This window comes from Empidonax traillii, unplaced genomic scaffold, assembly GCF_003031625.1.
Source record: "Empidonax traillii isolate 1590-97213 ecotype Southwest subspecies unplaced genomic scaffold, ASM303162v1 scaffold58:size1836614, whole genome shotgun sequence".
In the NCBI taxonomy this organism is placed as follows: Eukaryota; Metazoa; Chordata; class Aves; order Passeriformes; family Tyrannidae; genus Empidonax; species Empidonax traillii.
Window position 1 is genome coordinate 1,563,669 of NW_020955251.1, and position 18,791 is coordinate 1,582,459.

The following is an 18,791-nucleotide window of genomic DNA, read 5'->3' on the forward strand; positions in this document are numbered from 1 at the left end:
TGTGTTCTCCCACCTTGGTGCTCCCAGACCCCTGCTCAGCATATTGAACCCTCTGCTTGCCCTTCACCCCAGCTTTGCTCTGCCTTTCCCAAGCCCCATTTCTGACTGCACTCTCACCGATTATTTTTTTTCAGAGGCTGTAAGCCTCTGTCAGCTCAGCTTGCATTAGTGTCAGAGAAGTATTTCTTGGCAGTTTACAAAAGATAAAATGGAAAGTTGAGCATCATTTAATGTGAAATGTGCTAGAGTGCCTATGCTGAGCTTCTCTGAGAGGCCTGAGGCTCCAGCTACCTAAAAAAGCTGATAAAAGCTGCTGTCATCCAGTGATTCAGCTCCCCTCTCTACCATGGCTCTGGCCCTGCCCTGTATAGACAGCTCACAACACACAGGAACTTTTGCTTTTCTGCCCCCCCACTCAGTCTCTTCTGGCAGCCTCTCTTTCCAAACCTCTCAAGTGGACAACAGGGTAGAGACTGGGGGAGCAAAGTCTCTCCCACTGTACTGGGAGATCTGATTTGTGACCACCTGAGGAACATGAATATACATAAGTCTGAGGGATATGATGAGATGCAACCCTGTGTGCCTGGGAAGATCATGGAACAGATCCTCTCAGCAGATGTGCTAAGGTTGGTGCAGGACAAGGAGGTGATTCCACACAACCAGCATGGCTTCACCAAGGGCAAGTCCTGCCTGACCAACCAAGTGGCCTCTGTGATGGGGTGACTCCATCAGTGGACAAGGGAAGGGCTGCAGTTGTTGTTTATCTGATCCCTGTAAAGTCTTTGACAGGGTCCCCCCAAACATCCTTCTCTCTAAATGGGAGAGATATGGGTTTAAAGGGTGGACTGTTCTGTGGATGAGGAATTGGTTGGATGCTCACATCCAGAGGGTAGTGGTGAGTGGCTCAATGGCCAAATGGAGATGGGTGATGAGTGGTGTCCCTCAGGGGTCTGTGCTGGGACCAGAGCTATGTAATGTCTTCATCAGTGACATGGACACTGAGACACAGTGACCTCAGTGAGCTTACAGATGCCACCAAGCTGCGTGGTGTGCTTGACATACCTGAGGGATGGGATGCCATCCAGAGGGACCTGGAAAAGTTCAAAAAGTGAACCTCATGATGTTGAACAAGGCCTAGTGCAAAGTGCTGCACATGGGTCAGGGCAACTCCCCATATCAATACAGGCAGGGGGATGAAGGGATTGAGATCAGCCCTGCAGAGAAGGACTTTGGGGTGCTGGTGGATAAAAAGCTGGATATGAGACAGCAGTGCGAGCTTGCAGGCTAGACGACCATCTGTATCTTGAGCTGCATCAAAAGTAGCATGGACAAGAATGTGATTCTGCTCCTGATTCTGCTCTTGTGAGACCCCACCTGGAGTATTGTGTCCAGTTTGGGGGTCTCCAGCACAGGAAAGACATGGAACTGTTACAGCAATTCCAGAGGAAGCCACAAAAATGACCAGAGGGATAGAGCACCTCTCCTATAAAGACAAGGTGAGACAGCTGGAGTTGTTCAGTCAGGAGAAAAGGCTTCAGGAAGACCTTAAAGCACCTTCCAGTACCTAAAGGGGACTTATAAGAAAGGTGAGGATAGACTTTATGTCAGGGCCTGCAGTGATGGGACAAGAGGTAGTGGTTTTAAACGAAAAAAGGGTAGATTTTGACAAGATATGATGAAGAAATGTTTAATGGTAAGTGTAGAGAAACACTGGAACAGGTTGCCCAGAGAGGTGGTAGATGTGCCCCATCCCTGGAAACATTAAAGGTCAGATTGGAGAGGGCTCTGAGCAGCCTGATCTAGTTGAAGTTGTCCCTGCTTATTGAAGGGGGATAGGCTTTTAAAAGTCCTTTCCAATCCAAACTATTCCATGATTCAGTGATTCTTATACAGACTAGTAGCGAGTGGTGCTATTCATCCATGTTTCACTTGCATTGAAGTGTTGGTCCTGCGACAATGTTATTCTAAAGATGCATTTAGTCAGAAAAAAGATGATGAGAGCTTGCTTTTTATGCAGTTAGGTGGATTGTTTTCTTAGGTATTCTGTCTGGAGTGAGAAAAATTGGATCAGTATCCAAAGGGTGTCTCTGGTGGTATATTGGGTTGGTCTGATCCACTCTCAGAAAGAGATAGTACCATGTGGGCTGAGAGTCAACTCCAGCAGGCAGAACACCCTCTCCATTTCTCCACCAGTCCTGGTACCTATTGCAAAGGTAGCCAGCAGACTCTTGTGCCTCTTAGCATTATGCAAGCTGGGATGCTTTTTTTCCAAAAAGAAATATTGTCAGTGCAGCTCTTCAAGGTCATGTACATGGTTGCATCCAGTTAATTTCATTTTAATTTGAATGTTAAAAAATTGAGGAACACAATCTCTGCAGTTTTGAAATATTGTTTAAAAATACATCTTTCCTGGGTAGATGGGAGTATGCTAAATGTATATATCTTTTAGAAGAAGTCTCAGTTTTATTATTGCTATGATTTCCCAGTTTTCCATTTTCTGGAAGAAGAGGGTTATTCCGTTCAGAAATTATTTTAGCTGGTTCTATCCATTTTGCTGAACTGAATTTCTTCCCCCTCCCCAAAAGGCTTTCTTTTAATAACAGTTGTTATTTCTTTCCAAGTGCTAGGAAGAGGAGTCCAATAAACCCCTCCTTGGGTTCCTTCCAGAAATAAAAAAAAGCATTTCAGCTGTCTTTCAGGCCTGCCTTTTCATTAATTCTATTTCAATGTATTTTATATGACTGTGTGCCTGCCTTTGCAACAGCAAGGAATCTCAGTGGGATGGAGCAGCTTAATCGATCAGTAATCCTGGTCACCCAGAAAGAGTGTTAATTGGCCTCAGTACTTGAAGCATGTGACACTGCCTGACCTAATCATCAGAACTGGAGAAGTCAATAAATTAGAGGAGAAATGCAGATGGATAAAATAAGGACCCAGGTCTATAAAACACACTGTGAACATCGTTCCTGAAACCAGTAGTGCTATATGGAAAAGCCAAGTCAAGCATTTGCTGGGTGAGGCCCAGGGGAGCTGAGAGCAAGAATAATTTCATGTTCTCAGAGCTTTACTTTTTAGTCTTCCATCACATACATTTGATATGTCTCAGCAATTTGTCTGAGAGCTCTTAACTGAATTTGTGACAATTATTTATTGTCCCACTCTAACAACCAGTGGTGCAGCTTGCCTTGCCCCTGCACTCCCCGGGGATGGACTGAGGCTGGCCAAGCCAACGTGACCTGGTCAGGGGACAGGCAGGGACGTGGCCAGGCTCACCTCCCTCTGAGGGAGGAGTGGCGCTCACACAAAATTTGGTGCCTGAGTTAAATGCTACAAGTGAGATCTCAGCTCCCCCTGCCTCAGTGGGAGCAGGTTTGCTTAGTCAAGGGGTCCAGCATTTAACTCCAACCACTGATGAGCTAATAACTTTTGGCTGCTAATTTAGACCTGTAAATTAGACCCATGAAGAAGCTGGTGTGAACACCTCCCATGGTTCCTGCAGGACCGGCCATTGCAGTGGCTGGTGAAGGAGAGTGGATTGCCCTCGGAGGCAGGGCAGTGTCCCGCCAGCCTTGTTAAAAGCATTCCCATCCCTGTGTTGCAGATGAAGGACTTCAGTCCCTGGAGCTGGCAGGGGTCATTTTCCAAGCGCTGACTGCATGTGCAAGCACAGGCTGTCCTGGTGAGCGTGGGAATGACTGCCATGGCAGCTGGAGCGTATTACATGTAGGTTGGAAGCTGGGTCAGGCAGAAGAGCCCAGTATTCCTCTTGTGCAGTACAGCTGGGTAGGGATAGAACTCCTGACACCTCTCCTGTTGGACTATGAGGTGTCAGGATTGGATCTGGAACGATAAATCTCTTCATCCTGCCTGCTCCAAAGTGAGTACTGTAGTAAGTCCCAAACCCTCCTTAAACACTCAGAAAGAGAAGGCAATAAGCAGTAAATGTATCTGTCAGGCAATGAGTTAAAGGGAGGATGATGTAAAGGGTATTTCTATGATGGTTTTGTGCAGGATAGAGTTAATTTTCTTCACAGTAGCTTGTATGGGGCTGTGTTTTGGATTTGTGCTGAACACAGTGTTGATAATATGGAAATGTTCTTGCTATTGCTGAGCAGGGCTTGCACAGAGCCAAAGCCTTTTCTGCTTTTCATACTGCCCTGCCAACAGGGGCCGGAGATGCACAAGGTGTTGTGAGGAAACACAGCCAGGATAGCTGATCCCAGCTGACCCAAGGGGTATCCCACACCATATGGCATCACACTTAGTATATACAGTGGGGGGAACAAGGAGGGAGTGGGAGATATTTGGAGAGATGATGTTTGTCTTCCTAAGTCACTGTTCTGGGTGATGGAACCCCACTCTCCTGGAGACAGCTGAACAGCTGCCTGCCCTTGGGAAGTGGTGAATCAGTTCCTTGTTTCATTTGCTTGTGTGTGAGGTTTTTGCTTTACCTGTTAAACAGTCTTTATCTCAACCCACGAGTTTTCTCACTTTTACTCTTCCAATTCTCTCCCCATCCCGCTGGCGGGGGAGTGAGCGAGCAGCTGCGTGGGGCTCGGGTGTTGGCTGGGGATAAACCAGGGAAATCTTCCACAGCCTGTCGGGGTGGGTGCAATGAGAAAAACTCATGCCACCAGCCACAGATGTGAGCAATGCATTGGTGAGCTTAGTGTCACTGTTCTCCTGTCCTGTTGGGACACGGCAGGTGACACAAGAGTCTCAGTGACACAAGGTGTGGGACAGGACACATGTCAACCCCCAGGCATGGAACCACTACGACTGAAACCCCAAGGGTCAGGATGCTGGAAATGACATCTATCACAACTTTTTGAACACCTGTTTGTGTTCTAAATTACTTTCTAGTTTTTGTCTTTTAGGCTAACAGTAGGCAAAGTGTTTGTGACTGTCTCTGTAGCCAAGAAGCTCCTCAAAGTCTGAGGTGATTTTTGGGATCAAATGTTTCTGGACATGATAGGTGGTAATTTTTTTCCCTCAAAATCCAGCAAGTGGCAAATGCACAGAATCCAGACTGAATGTTTATGCAAGGAAAAATGAAAATTGAGTTTCTTGCTCTAGCCAGAAGCTGTGGGGACTGGGCTAAAGTCTCAGTCTGGGGTAGCCAAGTCTCAGGAAAGGGTGCTTTGAACCAAAGGGTCCCAAAAAGCATATTTTCAGGGAGACTTTCTCCATTGAATTTTTTGACAAAATGTGGATTTTTTTTTTTCAATAGAAATCTGTCAGTTTAGCAGTTGACTTTCAAACTAGTTGGAAAGTGGACTTTTTCAGTTAAAATAAAAGTCCACTTTAAATTTTTTCAATTATTTTTAAAATTAGCTCCAAGAATCCTTGCACCAGCTCAGATAGCTTGACTCTGTATTTTGCACCCTGATCCACTCTGTATGGCCACACAAGGGAGAGAGAAGAGTCAACCTCAGTTTGTGCCATTATCTAGATGCACATCCCAGTTTATATGTGGCGTAATGAAAGTATTTGTTTATCTCTTTTGTTCCAGTAGGAACCCAAATTTACAGACTTCCTCTTTAGAGCTTTGTCCCTAACCATGTTCCTTTAATTAACTCAAACACCTCAAAAATCACATCTACAGTGAGAAATATCTAACTGGGAGACTATCAGATTTGCACTTTCCTACCACTCAGAACCACCCTGTGTTGTGGGCTCAGTGGAGGGGACTGGTGGGAGAGGCACTGCTGCCAACCGGGTACAGGGACAGCAGCACATGCAAAATGACTCCCAACTCTCAGCAGAGCCAATATGGTAGCGAAGGAGTGGACCAAAAGCTATAGATGCCCAACAATGAGTAAGTGAACATGTGCCTGGTAGGAGTGCTCTGATGCTATTTTATCCAGCATAAATGTCTGGAGGTACATTTATCCATCTGTTGGCTGTCCACATAGCTGTGCTCTTAATTATTTTTTTTCCGCCTCTGCTGTTGTTTATTTATGCATGGGTATATGATATATATATATATATATATATATATATATATATATATATATATATATAACAGCAACAGATAGTTGTATGGGGAAACATATGTAGGCAAGGTATGGTCCACAATGGGAAAACCTCACTGTGTTGGCAGAGAAACTAACATAAACCTGCAGTCAAAAGTCACAGGCACAGTCCTATTAGATGTCCAACAAAATGCATTTTCAAAAATCTTAGAAAAATAATATCAGGAAGAAAGTTAGCAAGGCACTACAAACTCATTTTGTTGCACCCAGAAGGGGTTCAGAGACAGTGGAGCTACTGATTTTAAGTCAAATTGGAAAGGAAAGTAGACCAGATTATAGTAGCCTGGCAGTCAGGTGAAAAGTGTAAACCTGTTCCATCCCCTCCTGTCCAGAGCTCAATTTTTCACAGAGCCAACAAAAGTGATTTGTATGACATCCTTTATCTGCTGGCCTTTCAATGGGGAAGACAAGGTTTTCAAGCAACAGTAATAAAGATTTCTATTTGTTTTTTAATAGGGAAACATTTATTTTTATCAGATTACCAGGCCTGTCATAATTCACCTCTGAGCCCTTCACTTGGCTAATGAATTTATGCCCCTCTCTCTAGGTGAAGAAGATCTTGTCATTCACAAAATAATGCCATTATCAGCACATCTCATGTTGAGGTGAGGCAGGGAAAGAAATCCCTGCTCAGCTTCTTTAGTGCTGGTTTCTCCTTCCTCCTGTGCTTGGTGTGAACTTTTGGCAGAAATATGGCGACAAGAAGGCTGGACTGTAGTTGCCTGTAGGCAGTGCAGTGTTCCCATAAGAGATGCAGTTTCCTTGATTGGAGCCCTGGACACACTGAGGAATGGCAGCTTTTAGGGGAAAGCCCATGGGCAGGTGGGAGTCCTTCCACATCTCACGATGCTTTCCTTCTGCAGAGGAAGCTATTTCAGTAATGTCCTGCCTACCTATTGCCCAGCCTCTATGTTCCACTGGGAACAATACAAGTATTTTTCCACTTTCAGCCCACAAACAATTCTGGGCTAAGTAACTTACCACTCTTTATCTCTCTCTGCTTATCTGGGAGGAAGATGAAAGGATTAGCTGGGACTACCACTTAATTTTTAGCTGTTTGGATTAGCAGAAGCAAATCCCACCTCCTATGCCTACATTACTGACTGAAGAATAGAGGAGCAGATGGGATGGTGAGAGGAAAATGTGTGTGTAAGTGAATACTTATTAGAGGGCTTTTAAATATCTGTTAGTGTTACACTGCTGTGCTCTCACCTCTTGTCTCCTGTAAGGTCTAACCTGGCAGTGCATTCCCTGATACTGTGTTCAGGCAGGAGGAGTTTATCAAGATCCTGATGCTCCCTTTCCCTCTTGCTCAACCCTCCATATCTCACTGTACATTAAACAGAAACTCAGACAAGTAATTAAATTACTTTTCCCTGACTTAAAATACTTAACAATATTAAATGAGCTTTCACAGAAGCCAAAAGTAAAAGCTATAATGGCATTTTCAGCCAGCATTAAATTGTTAATTAATTGACATGCATTAGAAATAGTATAACTCATGCAGTACCAGCCATCTATTCTGAAAAAACGTTTAAAATGTGATGGTCTTAGTGACTCACACTGGTCAGACGCAGCTAGACTCATACATACAGCTGCAGGAGTCTGCTTTAGGAGGGGGGAACAGCATCGGTTATGTATGGCAGGGCTGTTTGTCTCTGCCATTTACATAAATTCTGCTTTTATAGGACTGGAATTCACAAGGAAAATTACAAAAGCTTTTACAAGCCAGCATTCTGCTAAAAAAAGAACTTTTGTGGATATTTATGTGGTTTTGTGCGTATTAGATGTTACAGAAAAGCAAGTTAGGTATAAAAAAAAGGTGGTGAAAATCTCCCAGAATAAATATCTACAACAACAACAACAAAATCCATTCTTTTTTGTACCAAGAAGAACAAGATTATTAGAGACTGGAACTTGCTTGGTAATGAGACGACAACACTGGCAAATCACTACAAAGCTGGCCACCCATTACATTCCTCGGTGAATGTGATGATTTGGGAACCTCTGCTGTATTCTCTCTGTTAAAGAGTAAGAACCCACATCTTTTCTGCAAGGATTCTATTCTTATGACTCATACCCATGTCAGAGGTGTGTCAGAGGGGCACCAGCCTACATGGCATGTCCATCTCCATTTGGCATCTTGGCCATAGAGGATAAAGGAGGTGGAGCTTGAGCAGGGCAGGAATTTGGCACAACTGAGAATCCAAGCAAGACATGGGATAGGGTCAGGTTCAGCAAACACAGCTGTAACAAAATCTTTCAGAACAAAATACCTGAAAGTGTATGAGACAGTAGTGCATCAAAAAATGTTTTATTTCCCAAGTCATCTCATTATCTCATCATGATGTCATAACGTCTTTACTCTCTCAACCTCAGAGAAAAGCATAACAAGCATAACCTAAGTGTTTCTTCAAAAAGTTCAGCATTTAGTGCTATAAATTTAAGGAACTCCAAATCCTACCTAACTGCTTAGGAACACAGTTTGGCTTGGTTTCCTGTCTTGAGGGTCTTTGCAATGGAAATGGATGTGATGAGAAGAAGTGCAATTAATTTTAGATTAATCCTAATAGTTCCCAGCTTGTTACTTCAGCTTCTATATTACCTTATTTAAATAAAATAAAATAAAATAAAAATGCAGGCCCTGCTTAGAATGAACAGTAGAACAGATAAGAAAGTCAATGCTAAAGACCTTCTGTAAGGAACACCTCACTGAGTCAGGTTGCTTATCCAGTTCCTTCAACCATGCACGGCTAGACACACCAGATGTTAAATCAATCTCCCTTTTCAAAAAGCAATATGTATTCCTGCTCATGGAAAGAAATGTATAAATAATCACAAGGTAATTCTGGAAAAAGTGGTAGGTTTTTTTTTTTTTTTTCCCCTTCAGCAACTTACAAAAGCACTGGCTTCCTTTCAACCTTGGCAATGCTTTTATCAGGATCACAAAGCTGTGGGTCCTCTTTGGCTTCTGCCCAACAGATTAGGTGTAACATGAGTAACACCACAAGAACGGGTCTTGATCATGCTCAGTCTCTATCGTAATATCCACATGCTGGATGAAACACTTCTAATTTGGACAACACAAATGAAACCTGCTGGAAAATGAAGCAGTCTTCCTGTGTGAAGGAAATGGATGCCATGTTTAGAAACAAATGCTGCTAGAACACTGCTGTTCACTAGGTGTTTTTTTTTTTTACATGAACTCAATTTTTTGGCCAGTTTCCCCTTTTTTCCCCTCTCATGCTGGAAAGCAGCAGTGCTTATGTTCCCACACAGTGCGTTCACCAGCTGTGAGGTGCACAAAGCCATTAAGTGCTACCCAGCATAGGGGCTGCTCTCCAGTTGTGTCCTGCTGTGGTCATTGCAGCACCTCATGACCAGGCTTGGCTTACACTCAGTCAGTGCTGTCTGCTGCTGAACTCACAGCCCTGCCTTGAATCCAGCACTGATGGCAGGGTTTTCAGAAGCTGCTGCCCCTTTAGGAGTGGTGGGTTATCTGGGAAGGTACTGTTCTGTGAAATTCCCTCCTATACCTTGAATTTTGGTAGAAGCTACAGAATGCAACTCGTAGACACGTGATTTGGGATTCAGATCCCTGAATGTGGGCATCTGACATCAACTGAGGCACTTCAAGGGATTTAAACCACCAGCACAGGGCTGGCAAAAAACCACAAGCCCTCAGACTCTCAGCCATTCAGCATGAATACCAGAGGCCAGGCAGGGTACCCAGAGCACATGCCGTGACTTCCAACACTTACCAACAAGCACTGAATCCTGCCCAGAAGGTGGGAATCAACTCATGGATTAAGACACTCAAATATAAATGCTTTCATGTGTGCCACGTGCCTGAGTGTCCTCTAAAGGAAAAGATGACCTTGGTAGTGGAGCCTAGAGAGGGATTTGCCTGTCCAAGTGTGGGCATCTCCTTTTGGGGAGCTGATTGTCAACCAATCTGCATCAGGGGAAATTTCAACTAGGTCTTCAAAAGATATTTTTCACAAAGAGTACCCAGAGGAGTCTGCATTTCTGGAGATACTCAAAACTTTTCTGGAAATGACCTGAGCCATGTGCTCCAAGTGCTGCATGGACTGGGAGGTTGCACTAGATGAGCTCCAGAGCTCCATTTGAAAGCCTTTTCAGTAGTTCTCCACTGACTGCAAAAGGATACCAAAGCTATTTTAGTAAGTGTCTTACTCTATAAGCTGCATCCACCCCCTTGTGTCTAGATCCTACATAACTGATGGTGTAAAGGGGAGGGAAGCAACACAGCTTTTGCAGGGGGAAATCGTGCCTCAAAAGCCTTTTGAAGGAACCAGTGAGTGTGCTGATGTAGGTGATACTGTGTATTTGTTTTTCCTGAAACCATTGTCTCATGAAAGATTCCTACAGAAACTGAGCTGCCAGTGTATTAAGGTTTTTTGTGGGTTAATGAGTGATTAAAACATAAGAAAGGGATGTGAAGAAAGGGACTGGTTTTGCGGTGATTCCCCAATATCAACCATGTTAAAAAAAAGGAGGTGATAGTGAGGTGGCTGAATGTGAATGACACATTTTATCCAGGGTTTTAAAAACAAAAGTAGCTGTGAAGTGTCATGGAGAGACCTTGTGATAATACAGGACTACAGATGAGATCACTGGTGATAAACACAAACTAATGTAAAACATGAAATACACATCCCTAACAATAAGGACATAACGATGGCCTGAAGAAAGGGATTTGGTGTTGCTGTGAATGAAGGTGGTCTGTGAGCACCTCTTCAGTGTTCATCAGTGGAGAAGGGCAGCAAAATGTTAGACATTCCAAAGAAAAGGAATAAAATATAAACACATCTCTGTGTGACAGTGGACCACAGCCTGGGCCCTGTGTACCTCGGAACATAGAAACAGAATTGGGCAAGTTAAGGTAATGGGTAGCAAAAGGGAATCAAAGGCACAGGACAGCTTCTGTAAGGGGAGAAATGAGTCTTTAGTGTGGAACAGGAGAAACTAAAGAGGAATAGGATAAGGATGTCTACAAATTCAAGGTCTATAAAATCAGAAATCACTGCCCTTTTTCTCTGAAGTGATCCAATGCAGTTATGAGGGAATAGGTTTACAATACAAAAAGGAAATGCTTTTCTGCCTAGCACATGGTTAAATTTTGGTGCTCCCTGTTTCAGGGTCTGGGGTGAATAGGATGAATCACCTTATGTTGAAGCGGACAGCCAAACTAGATAATTCACATCCTAAAAATGCTTATTTTCCTTCACTGACTACAAAGGAAGTTTATGATGTTCATTTGTAGAAGTCCATGTAAAAGCTGCTCAGAGGGTGGTTAAGATGAAACCCACCTGTAATATATGGTGGAAAAGATGGACTAACACACTCCTACATCTTTGAGAACTGTGGCCAAAGCTCCTGCAAGAAAAGTCTGGTGCAGGGCGATACATCAGCCATAAAGCCCAAACCGTACTTAAGTCTGAATCTCCCAGGTTGGTCATCAGCAGAGTCTTTTACCTGTATTGCTGATTTACCTGCATGAGCAGGGGTAACTGCTGCATTCTCAAGGGGAGAAATTAATTTTCCACTTAACTTCACTGCAGTAAGAATTTCCCCAAGGACTCAGCTGTTTCAAGCACACAACTCTTGAAAGGTCCTATGCATAAACCAAGACTAAACCCAGCCTGCCAGTTACTCCTCCCTGTGGGTGTGTAGTCTTTGCTCAGCATTCCAAACAGAAATACCAGCCCCATCAACTCTTAAGTTTTACAATAAGTTCTAAAAATACAGTCCTGAGGAATTCTGGGCAACTGGAAAAGTTCCTGGCTTTTATATTGTGCGTGGGGCTGCAGTTCACCTGGGAGCATAGGTGAGACTCTCCCTTTTGGGCTGGCACCAAGCAGCACAGCAGATGGGCAGTTCTTCTCTTCTGACCCTGTTTACTGAGTGCTGTGTCCTCCTGCTTCCCCCAAAGCATGAGCTGCTTAGGCTCAGAGGAGGGAGAAGTGTTATCACCTCACGGGCTGTGCAGCAGGATCATTCAAGTCTGCTGAGGGTGCTCCAGGCTGACAGTCAAACCCAGGTCTTTCCTGGGCCCCAGAAGAAGCCAGAAACACTCAGTGTGCCATACTGATAATGAGCTAGAACCATAAATGCAAACCCAAGAGTAACAAGAGTGACCAACTGGTGTCCCTTGGCAGAGCTGAGACACTGCCCTACAGCTGGAACACCGGGGAGCTGTGTGTACCTGGGCAGCATGAAAACAAAGCAAGCACTGGCTGCATGAGTCAATTTACGCACAGCTGATGGCTTTTGTGTTTGTCTTGAAGATTCACAATGCTCCAGTAGTTATACAGTTAAATGCATTTCTCTTTTTCTCCTTCATCTGATGTTACCAGAGGTTTCAGAAAGCTATCTTGGAGATGAAAGACCTCCTAAATTACACCAACAGGAAAATAGCTATAATGGTGCATATATTTTGCTTCCAAGATGAAAGTCACCTTCTTACACTGAGAAAGGCATAGATATTAAAACATGCAACTACATAAACAAGGTTAAAGAATGTAAAATGTGATTCTTCCGATGGGAAGGAAGTGAGCTGGACCAGGATGGTTTTACCTTTCTGTTTATGTTTTTCTAGTTATTTCCAAACAAGCGGCAAAATAGTTTAAGTCTTCTTCAAAACACAAGTGAAATTTTAACACATAATACAAGACCATGAGAAAACTGCCATACCAGGGCTGTGTAATCCCAAACACTGCTCTAATGACAGCAAACAATAGGTATTTCATGGGAAGGTACAAACCTTTATATAATGGCCACTGCTTAGGGGAAAATGATTTCCAATCCCCCAGGGAAAAGACTGTTTATTTTATGCTGTGCTTGTCCAGGAACTTTAGACTTTATTCCTCTTAACCTTATTTAATATAACAGTGAGTATTTTCTATTACCTGTTCAAATCCTTCTATGAATCCTGCTACTATTTTAAAACCACAAATCCTTGGCCATTTTGTGATGCTCTGATCCACCAGCCTTCCCTGCCCCAAAACATTTTCCTGCCTTTAATTTTCCTGAAAGTGAGTACCAGTTAATCCATTTTTTAACTTGTACAGTCTATCACACACACTGCAGGCCAGTTTTTTTTCACTTGCTGGTTGTACAAGCAGGGTCACTGTCACTGATCATTCTTTTGCCTGCTTCTCCTTCTGGTCTGAACACAGGAGTCTGCCTCGATCAAAACTCTGGAAGGTGCAGCATTACAGGCCACGCACCTGAGCCAGAGGTGGCTGAAATCTTTTCTCAGAGCAGACTAAATGTGAATCTCTTAAGTGCTCAGCAGGGCATCTGTGCCCCTCTCTGCTGGCCCCACATTCCCACCTTGGGTGGACAAAATCCACCTATCCAGCAAGAGACATCGGCTCCGCTCCCACCCCCCAAATAAAAGCAAAGCACCAGCTGTTAATGCTGTATTCTCAATACCATAATCCACAGACAATGTGACTTTATTCACAAATATGATTTTTACAGAGGTAGAACAAAATACTTTGTATAATCTTTTTTTTCTTTTTTAAACTATATACATACAAAGAATATAATAGAATGACAAGAAAGAAAAGGTTGTAAACAAAACAATATTATGCCATCAAATACAGTACAAACAGCATGCATGAACAGCTTCAAATGAAATCTTGCTGGTGTAACTTTATTTTTTTTCTCATGTGGTAAATGAAGAGTAGTAAAGAGTCATGCTCTGATTGGATCGAGTATGCCACAGCTCTGCAATTTTGTTTTAATTAAATTTTTTTCTTTTACAATAAACCAACAGGATTGCTTTCTTTTCACTGTGGTGGGGAATGCTTTTGTAATGCCCAATGTAATCTTAACAGAAAAATATAATAATCAAATCTACAAAGTATACTCTCATTTAAAAAGCAAACCCATAGAAACTGTACAGTTTTAAAAAGCGAATTATCTCAAATGCTTCTTAAGAGAATTTTCTAAAGAAAGAATAAAATATGCAGAATAAAAATTAGGAGAGCTATTGTTCTGTAACAAAGCTAATCAAATACTTGTTTTCTATTCCAATAAACAGCTTTTTTAATTAATGACTATTCTGGAAATTATGAAGTGGGCCAGGTTTTATTAATGTTCCACTTGACTAATAAAGCATGAACTCCTTACAGGTACTATAGCTGTCATTCCCCTGGGGATGGATGGGGATTGGTTCTGCATGCATGCTAGAGACAGGGACAAGTTTAGTCATGGGTGTAGATTTTAAAAATATTTTTAAGTGTTTTAAATGTTTAGTAGCTTCTATAAAAATAATCTTGCTTGTTTTGCTGCTGCATTGAGATTTGGATATGTGATTTTCTGCTGAAATTCATTCTTGGCCCTTGCAATTGCCAAGGACTTCCACTGGATATTACTTGGGCTGCACCAGGTTCCACTAACAATAGCCAACAGCAATGGTCATGTTTCACACTTGAAACATGTGAAGCCAACAGCAAACTCCCCACTTTTCCCTGTGGCTAGGGCTGAACCTCAAAGATCAGGGATCTGGGGAATGGTGCTGCCCTGCCACTCCATCCCTTTAAGTCCCTACCCATATCATGGGAAGGGCGAAGGCTGGAGAGAGCAACTGTGCTGTTACCCCTGTGAACTATCAGTGGCGGTGAACCACATCTCCATCCCTCATACCTGGACACACTGTGACTACACAAGCCTGGGGTCTGGTGGGGTCACTGCCCTGCTCCAGGACAGCAGCTGCGGGTGCTGACTGTGGGAAAACAGGGTTTTCTCCCTCTGACCAGCGAGGAAGGAAACTGTGAGCAGTGGGGTTAAATCACCCTCCTGCAGCTCACCCCCCCAAATGTCATTTAAAGATTCAACCACACAAACAGAACCTGGACATTCAATTTGTCTTTATCAAGAACACCAGGACGGTCAATGTTAAACACACGCTGTTTACAGCCACGCATCAGGCACCAGCCCAAGCTTCAATCGCAATGAGTTTACTAAAGATCAAGCAGAATATTGAACAGGGAAAGATAGTGGGTCTCATTTGACTCCAGGCTCTCAGGTGATTCTGGTTTTCAGACAGAAGCTCAGTTCAACCTGACGGTGAACATGGGGTGGGTCCCATGTCCAGCGTAAGTGATCAGGGGTTGTTCTGAACAGCATCTTTTGACAGATCACAAGGATTAAGTTAACTGCTGTGAAAGGAAATACCTGCCCTGTGTGGCAGATCCATCTTTGTGGCTTCATCCATGGCTTTGGCATCTTCCTGGGGAATGGATTATCAAACCCCCCTGGATTGCCCTGGTGTGACTGAAACCTGGGTTTCACTAATCGACCCTGCAGCAGATTATCACCCCCAGAAGCATGGCATTTATTGAGAGGCGTGAACAGTGTGCTATGTACAGACAAAATACTCTGTGTGATTGTTTACAGTCAACAAAATAAGCCTGGCACCTCTTTGTGGAAGAACTGTACAAAACATGGCTGAAATAACAGGATTGTCAATGATGGTCAGTGGGAGATACTCTAACCCTCCGAGTAAGACTGCATCCCTCTGTTGTGTAAACTGGTCTACAAGTATGAATAAAACAATACATTCCTGCCCCATTAGCCTTGGGGAAGATTAATGCCCTCTAATCTATGCTAAATAAACTCCGAAGCATGAAGAGAAATATTTAAGTCCCACACTCAGCTGCTTGTGAATTAATAGGGATCACCCTGAAATTGCTATTATGAAACGCAAATATTTGCAAAAGAACAATTAAAAAATATTCCTGAAGTGCAAACGAAAGGCTCGTCAGGCATCTTTGTGGTATGCACAGGGACAGTCAGAAGGCGAACGCTAATGAATCCCAGGGCAGAAATCTGAGCTAAAAACCCATTAGCCCATTAGTGGGTAATGGCACAGCATCTCACACCGGGAAACAATTCTACCCAATAATCAGAGGCCCTGTCAGGATGCCCCAATTTTGATTCTTTGGACAAGTTTGTTTGCATACAACCACCTGTATTTTCAGAAAGCTGCAGTACACAGCTCACAGTAAATCTACTTCGAACACTTGCTGATACGGCTCAAACTGATCTCATCTGCCCTGATCTGCAATTTTGTGTTAGCTAAAGTAATAAAAGAATCCTGTTAAACCTAAATTATCAAATGAAAAAGGTAATTTTCTCATTTATACTCCATTAGTTTTTTTAGTTATTGCTAGGAAAGCTCTAAAATGCTTAGGCCATAAAATAAACATGTGGCTTAATGTACAGTATGTGTACTTAAGAGGATGATGGCATCTGCAGTAACTGCTCTGCACTGCTATAGTAATGGAATGCACAAATCAAGCAACAGCACATATCAAGTAAAGCATACAAAAATGTATGGCAAAAAGTAACAAGCCTTCTGCTTTTTTTTTTTTCTTTTAGTAACTCTTTAATTGATAAAAAGAAGAAATCACCAAATATCCACATCCACAACACAAAACTGCAATATGGTTGATTTCGATAGATGCCCATTACCTCTGTGCCAGCAAAACTCTATGATACTGTTATCTCTTACATTTCACTGATTAGAAGTTTATAAAAGTGTCCCCTTCCCAAATTAAATTCAATGATATATTTTCCAGCACTGAAGTTAAATGATTAGCCTAATATGGTTTCAAGCACACAACACTCTTAAGCTTTTGGAAAAAAAAGCACCCCAGATTCTTAAGTCATGGAGATGTAGGATAACATATGAAATAGCATCCAAGTATTCATTTTTGGAAATGAAATTAAGAGCCTAGATCACTTGGGTACCTTCAGTAATTTTACTCTCAGGCCCTTCGTTCAAACCTATCAGAGTACTTTCTATCAATAATTTAAATTCCTTCAGAAGAGTGCCACAACTAAACCTGTGAATTCACAGAAGCAAGATTCCATAAGTCAAACCAATTACAGACATACTTTAGCATTACTTTGCAACAGTAGGCATTAGGATTTTGAGAACACAAGAATCTCTGAAATTCAACCTGTGTGTTGCTTTACCCCTTCATGCTTAGCTAAAATAGGTATCATTCAGAACAAGGAGCAAGCGGAGTCTCTGCAGAAAGCTGCAATGAACTTCTGGATCAGACAAACTCGATGAGAATCACAAAATGCAGACTGGAGATTTCTCCTTCAGCCAGGCTTTCACAGAAATATATTTTCCTGGCTAAAAAGGGTGGCCCAGCAGAGCTTTACAGAGGGAAATGCAAAAATATAAAGAGTCCCATTTTCTTCCTCAGTAATCCCATAAAACCAACAATCTGTTTCCATAACAGCTCCAGACAGTTACCTGATTGCTGACAGGGCCTTTCTCATCACCTGAGGGGAGTCTACGCTCTCTTTTCTGTGCTGTCAGTGGCAGGTACATGGTCAGAGCTGTTGTGCTCGTTATCCCCCAGCTTCCCATTAATGTGACCAACATGACCTCCCCAGTTGCAATAACTGTGCAAGCCTGTTTTACTTATAGTTCAGAATTTCTTCCTCTCATGGCACAAAGCTGAAAAGTAAACAACAGTTAAGAAAACATTTGCTTGCCAAAGCCTGGCATGAGAAGGTGCAAGCTTTCCTTGCCAGAGCCTGGACCTGTGTTTACTCACACCCTCAGCACTGTTTCATGCTCCAGCTTGGCATTGTATGGGAACAATCACCATCCTCTTCAGGCCCTCCTTCTTATTCAGCCTTTGAGAAGTTACAAAATATAACAGAACACTGTTTTCTGAGACTATATTGACTGCACTAATTACCCACAATATTGTATATTTGCTATTAAGAACATGAATGTGTGCTTTCAAAGTGTGACATTCAGGGCTTCAAGGATGTGAAAGGAAGTAGATGGATTGTTCTGTCACTTAATCCGAGGCTCTGATGTACTTTTAAAAATTTGTTTAAAACCCCAAAAAACAGAGTACACATTTTAACTGTTGAACTTTTACCAGCTAAAGGAGTTTGTAAGGACCCTATCACTATGTGGTTACAACAGAAGATACACAGTTAAGGTCAGGTCACGGTTTCCAAGAACATTCACAGGGACCGAGGATGAGGAAAACGAGGGACGGATTCTGCAGGAGTCTTCAGGAAACTGAGCTGCTCACTGGGGAAGGGCCTTGAGTATTGCATTCACTTCTTCTGCAACTGCTGTCAGAGCAAACTCAAACTGCTCCTGCAGAGAGAACAAACACAAACTCTGATTAATAAAACAAATCACTTCCCAAAAGCCTGGTGCACTATTCCACAGCTGAACATCCTCAAGACATTGTTAAAAATATGAATATGCAGGATGAACTGTACACTGCAATGGAAAAGAACAAAATGTTCTGGGATTATTGATGTCATATAACATGTTTGACAGCATCTTGAAGCTGGAGTAATTTTAATGGAGAGAAATGTTAGCAGCAGAACATAACCTATTGGGACACAATGATGTATTGCCATTGCATGGTCAGAAGGGTTTGGGAGTAGCTGATCACCAGTCATTTCCTTCTGACACAGAAATAGGAACTCATTAATATAATTGAGATCTGCAATAAGTGAGATGATGCAAAGCAGAGCTTTTGGCTTTTCCTAGGACTCTTTCTAGTTGAAACAGTCTAGAATAAATATCTCTTCACTTTATATCCATTATATAGAACAATATCTACTTCTTGGCTTACCTGTCACTGACATTTTTAAGTCTCTCTTTTTAATGGTCTCTCCACACCCACAAATTACTCAACCATGTTTAGACCACTCCTATATAAGAAA

At 42.6% G+C, this 18,791-nt stretch overlaps 1 protein-coding gene across 1 annotated transcript in view; it reads right to left on the minus strand.

The window, feature by feature from the left end:
• Positions 1-13,479: 13,479 nt before the first annotated feature.
• LOC114055541 (receptor-type tyrosine-protein phosphatase N2-like) overlaps positions 13,480-18,791 on the minus strand; it is a 240,855-nt gene continuing 235,543 nt past the window's right edge. Inside the window, exon 13 of the mRNA XM_027879799.1 lies at positions 13,480-18,210. Within this exon, the coding sequence (XP_027735600.1) occupies positions 18,139-18,210 (72 nt within the window). The 3' untranslated portion in view covers positions 13,480-18,138. The remainder of the gene's footprint in view (positions 18,211-18,791) is intronic.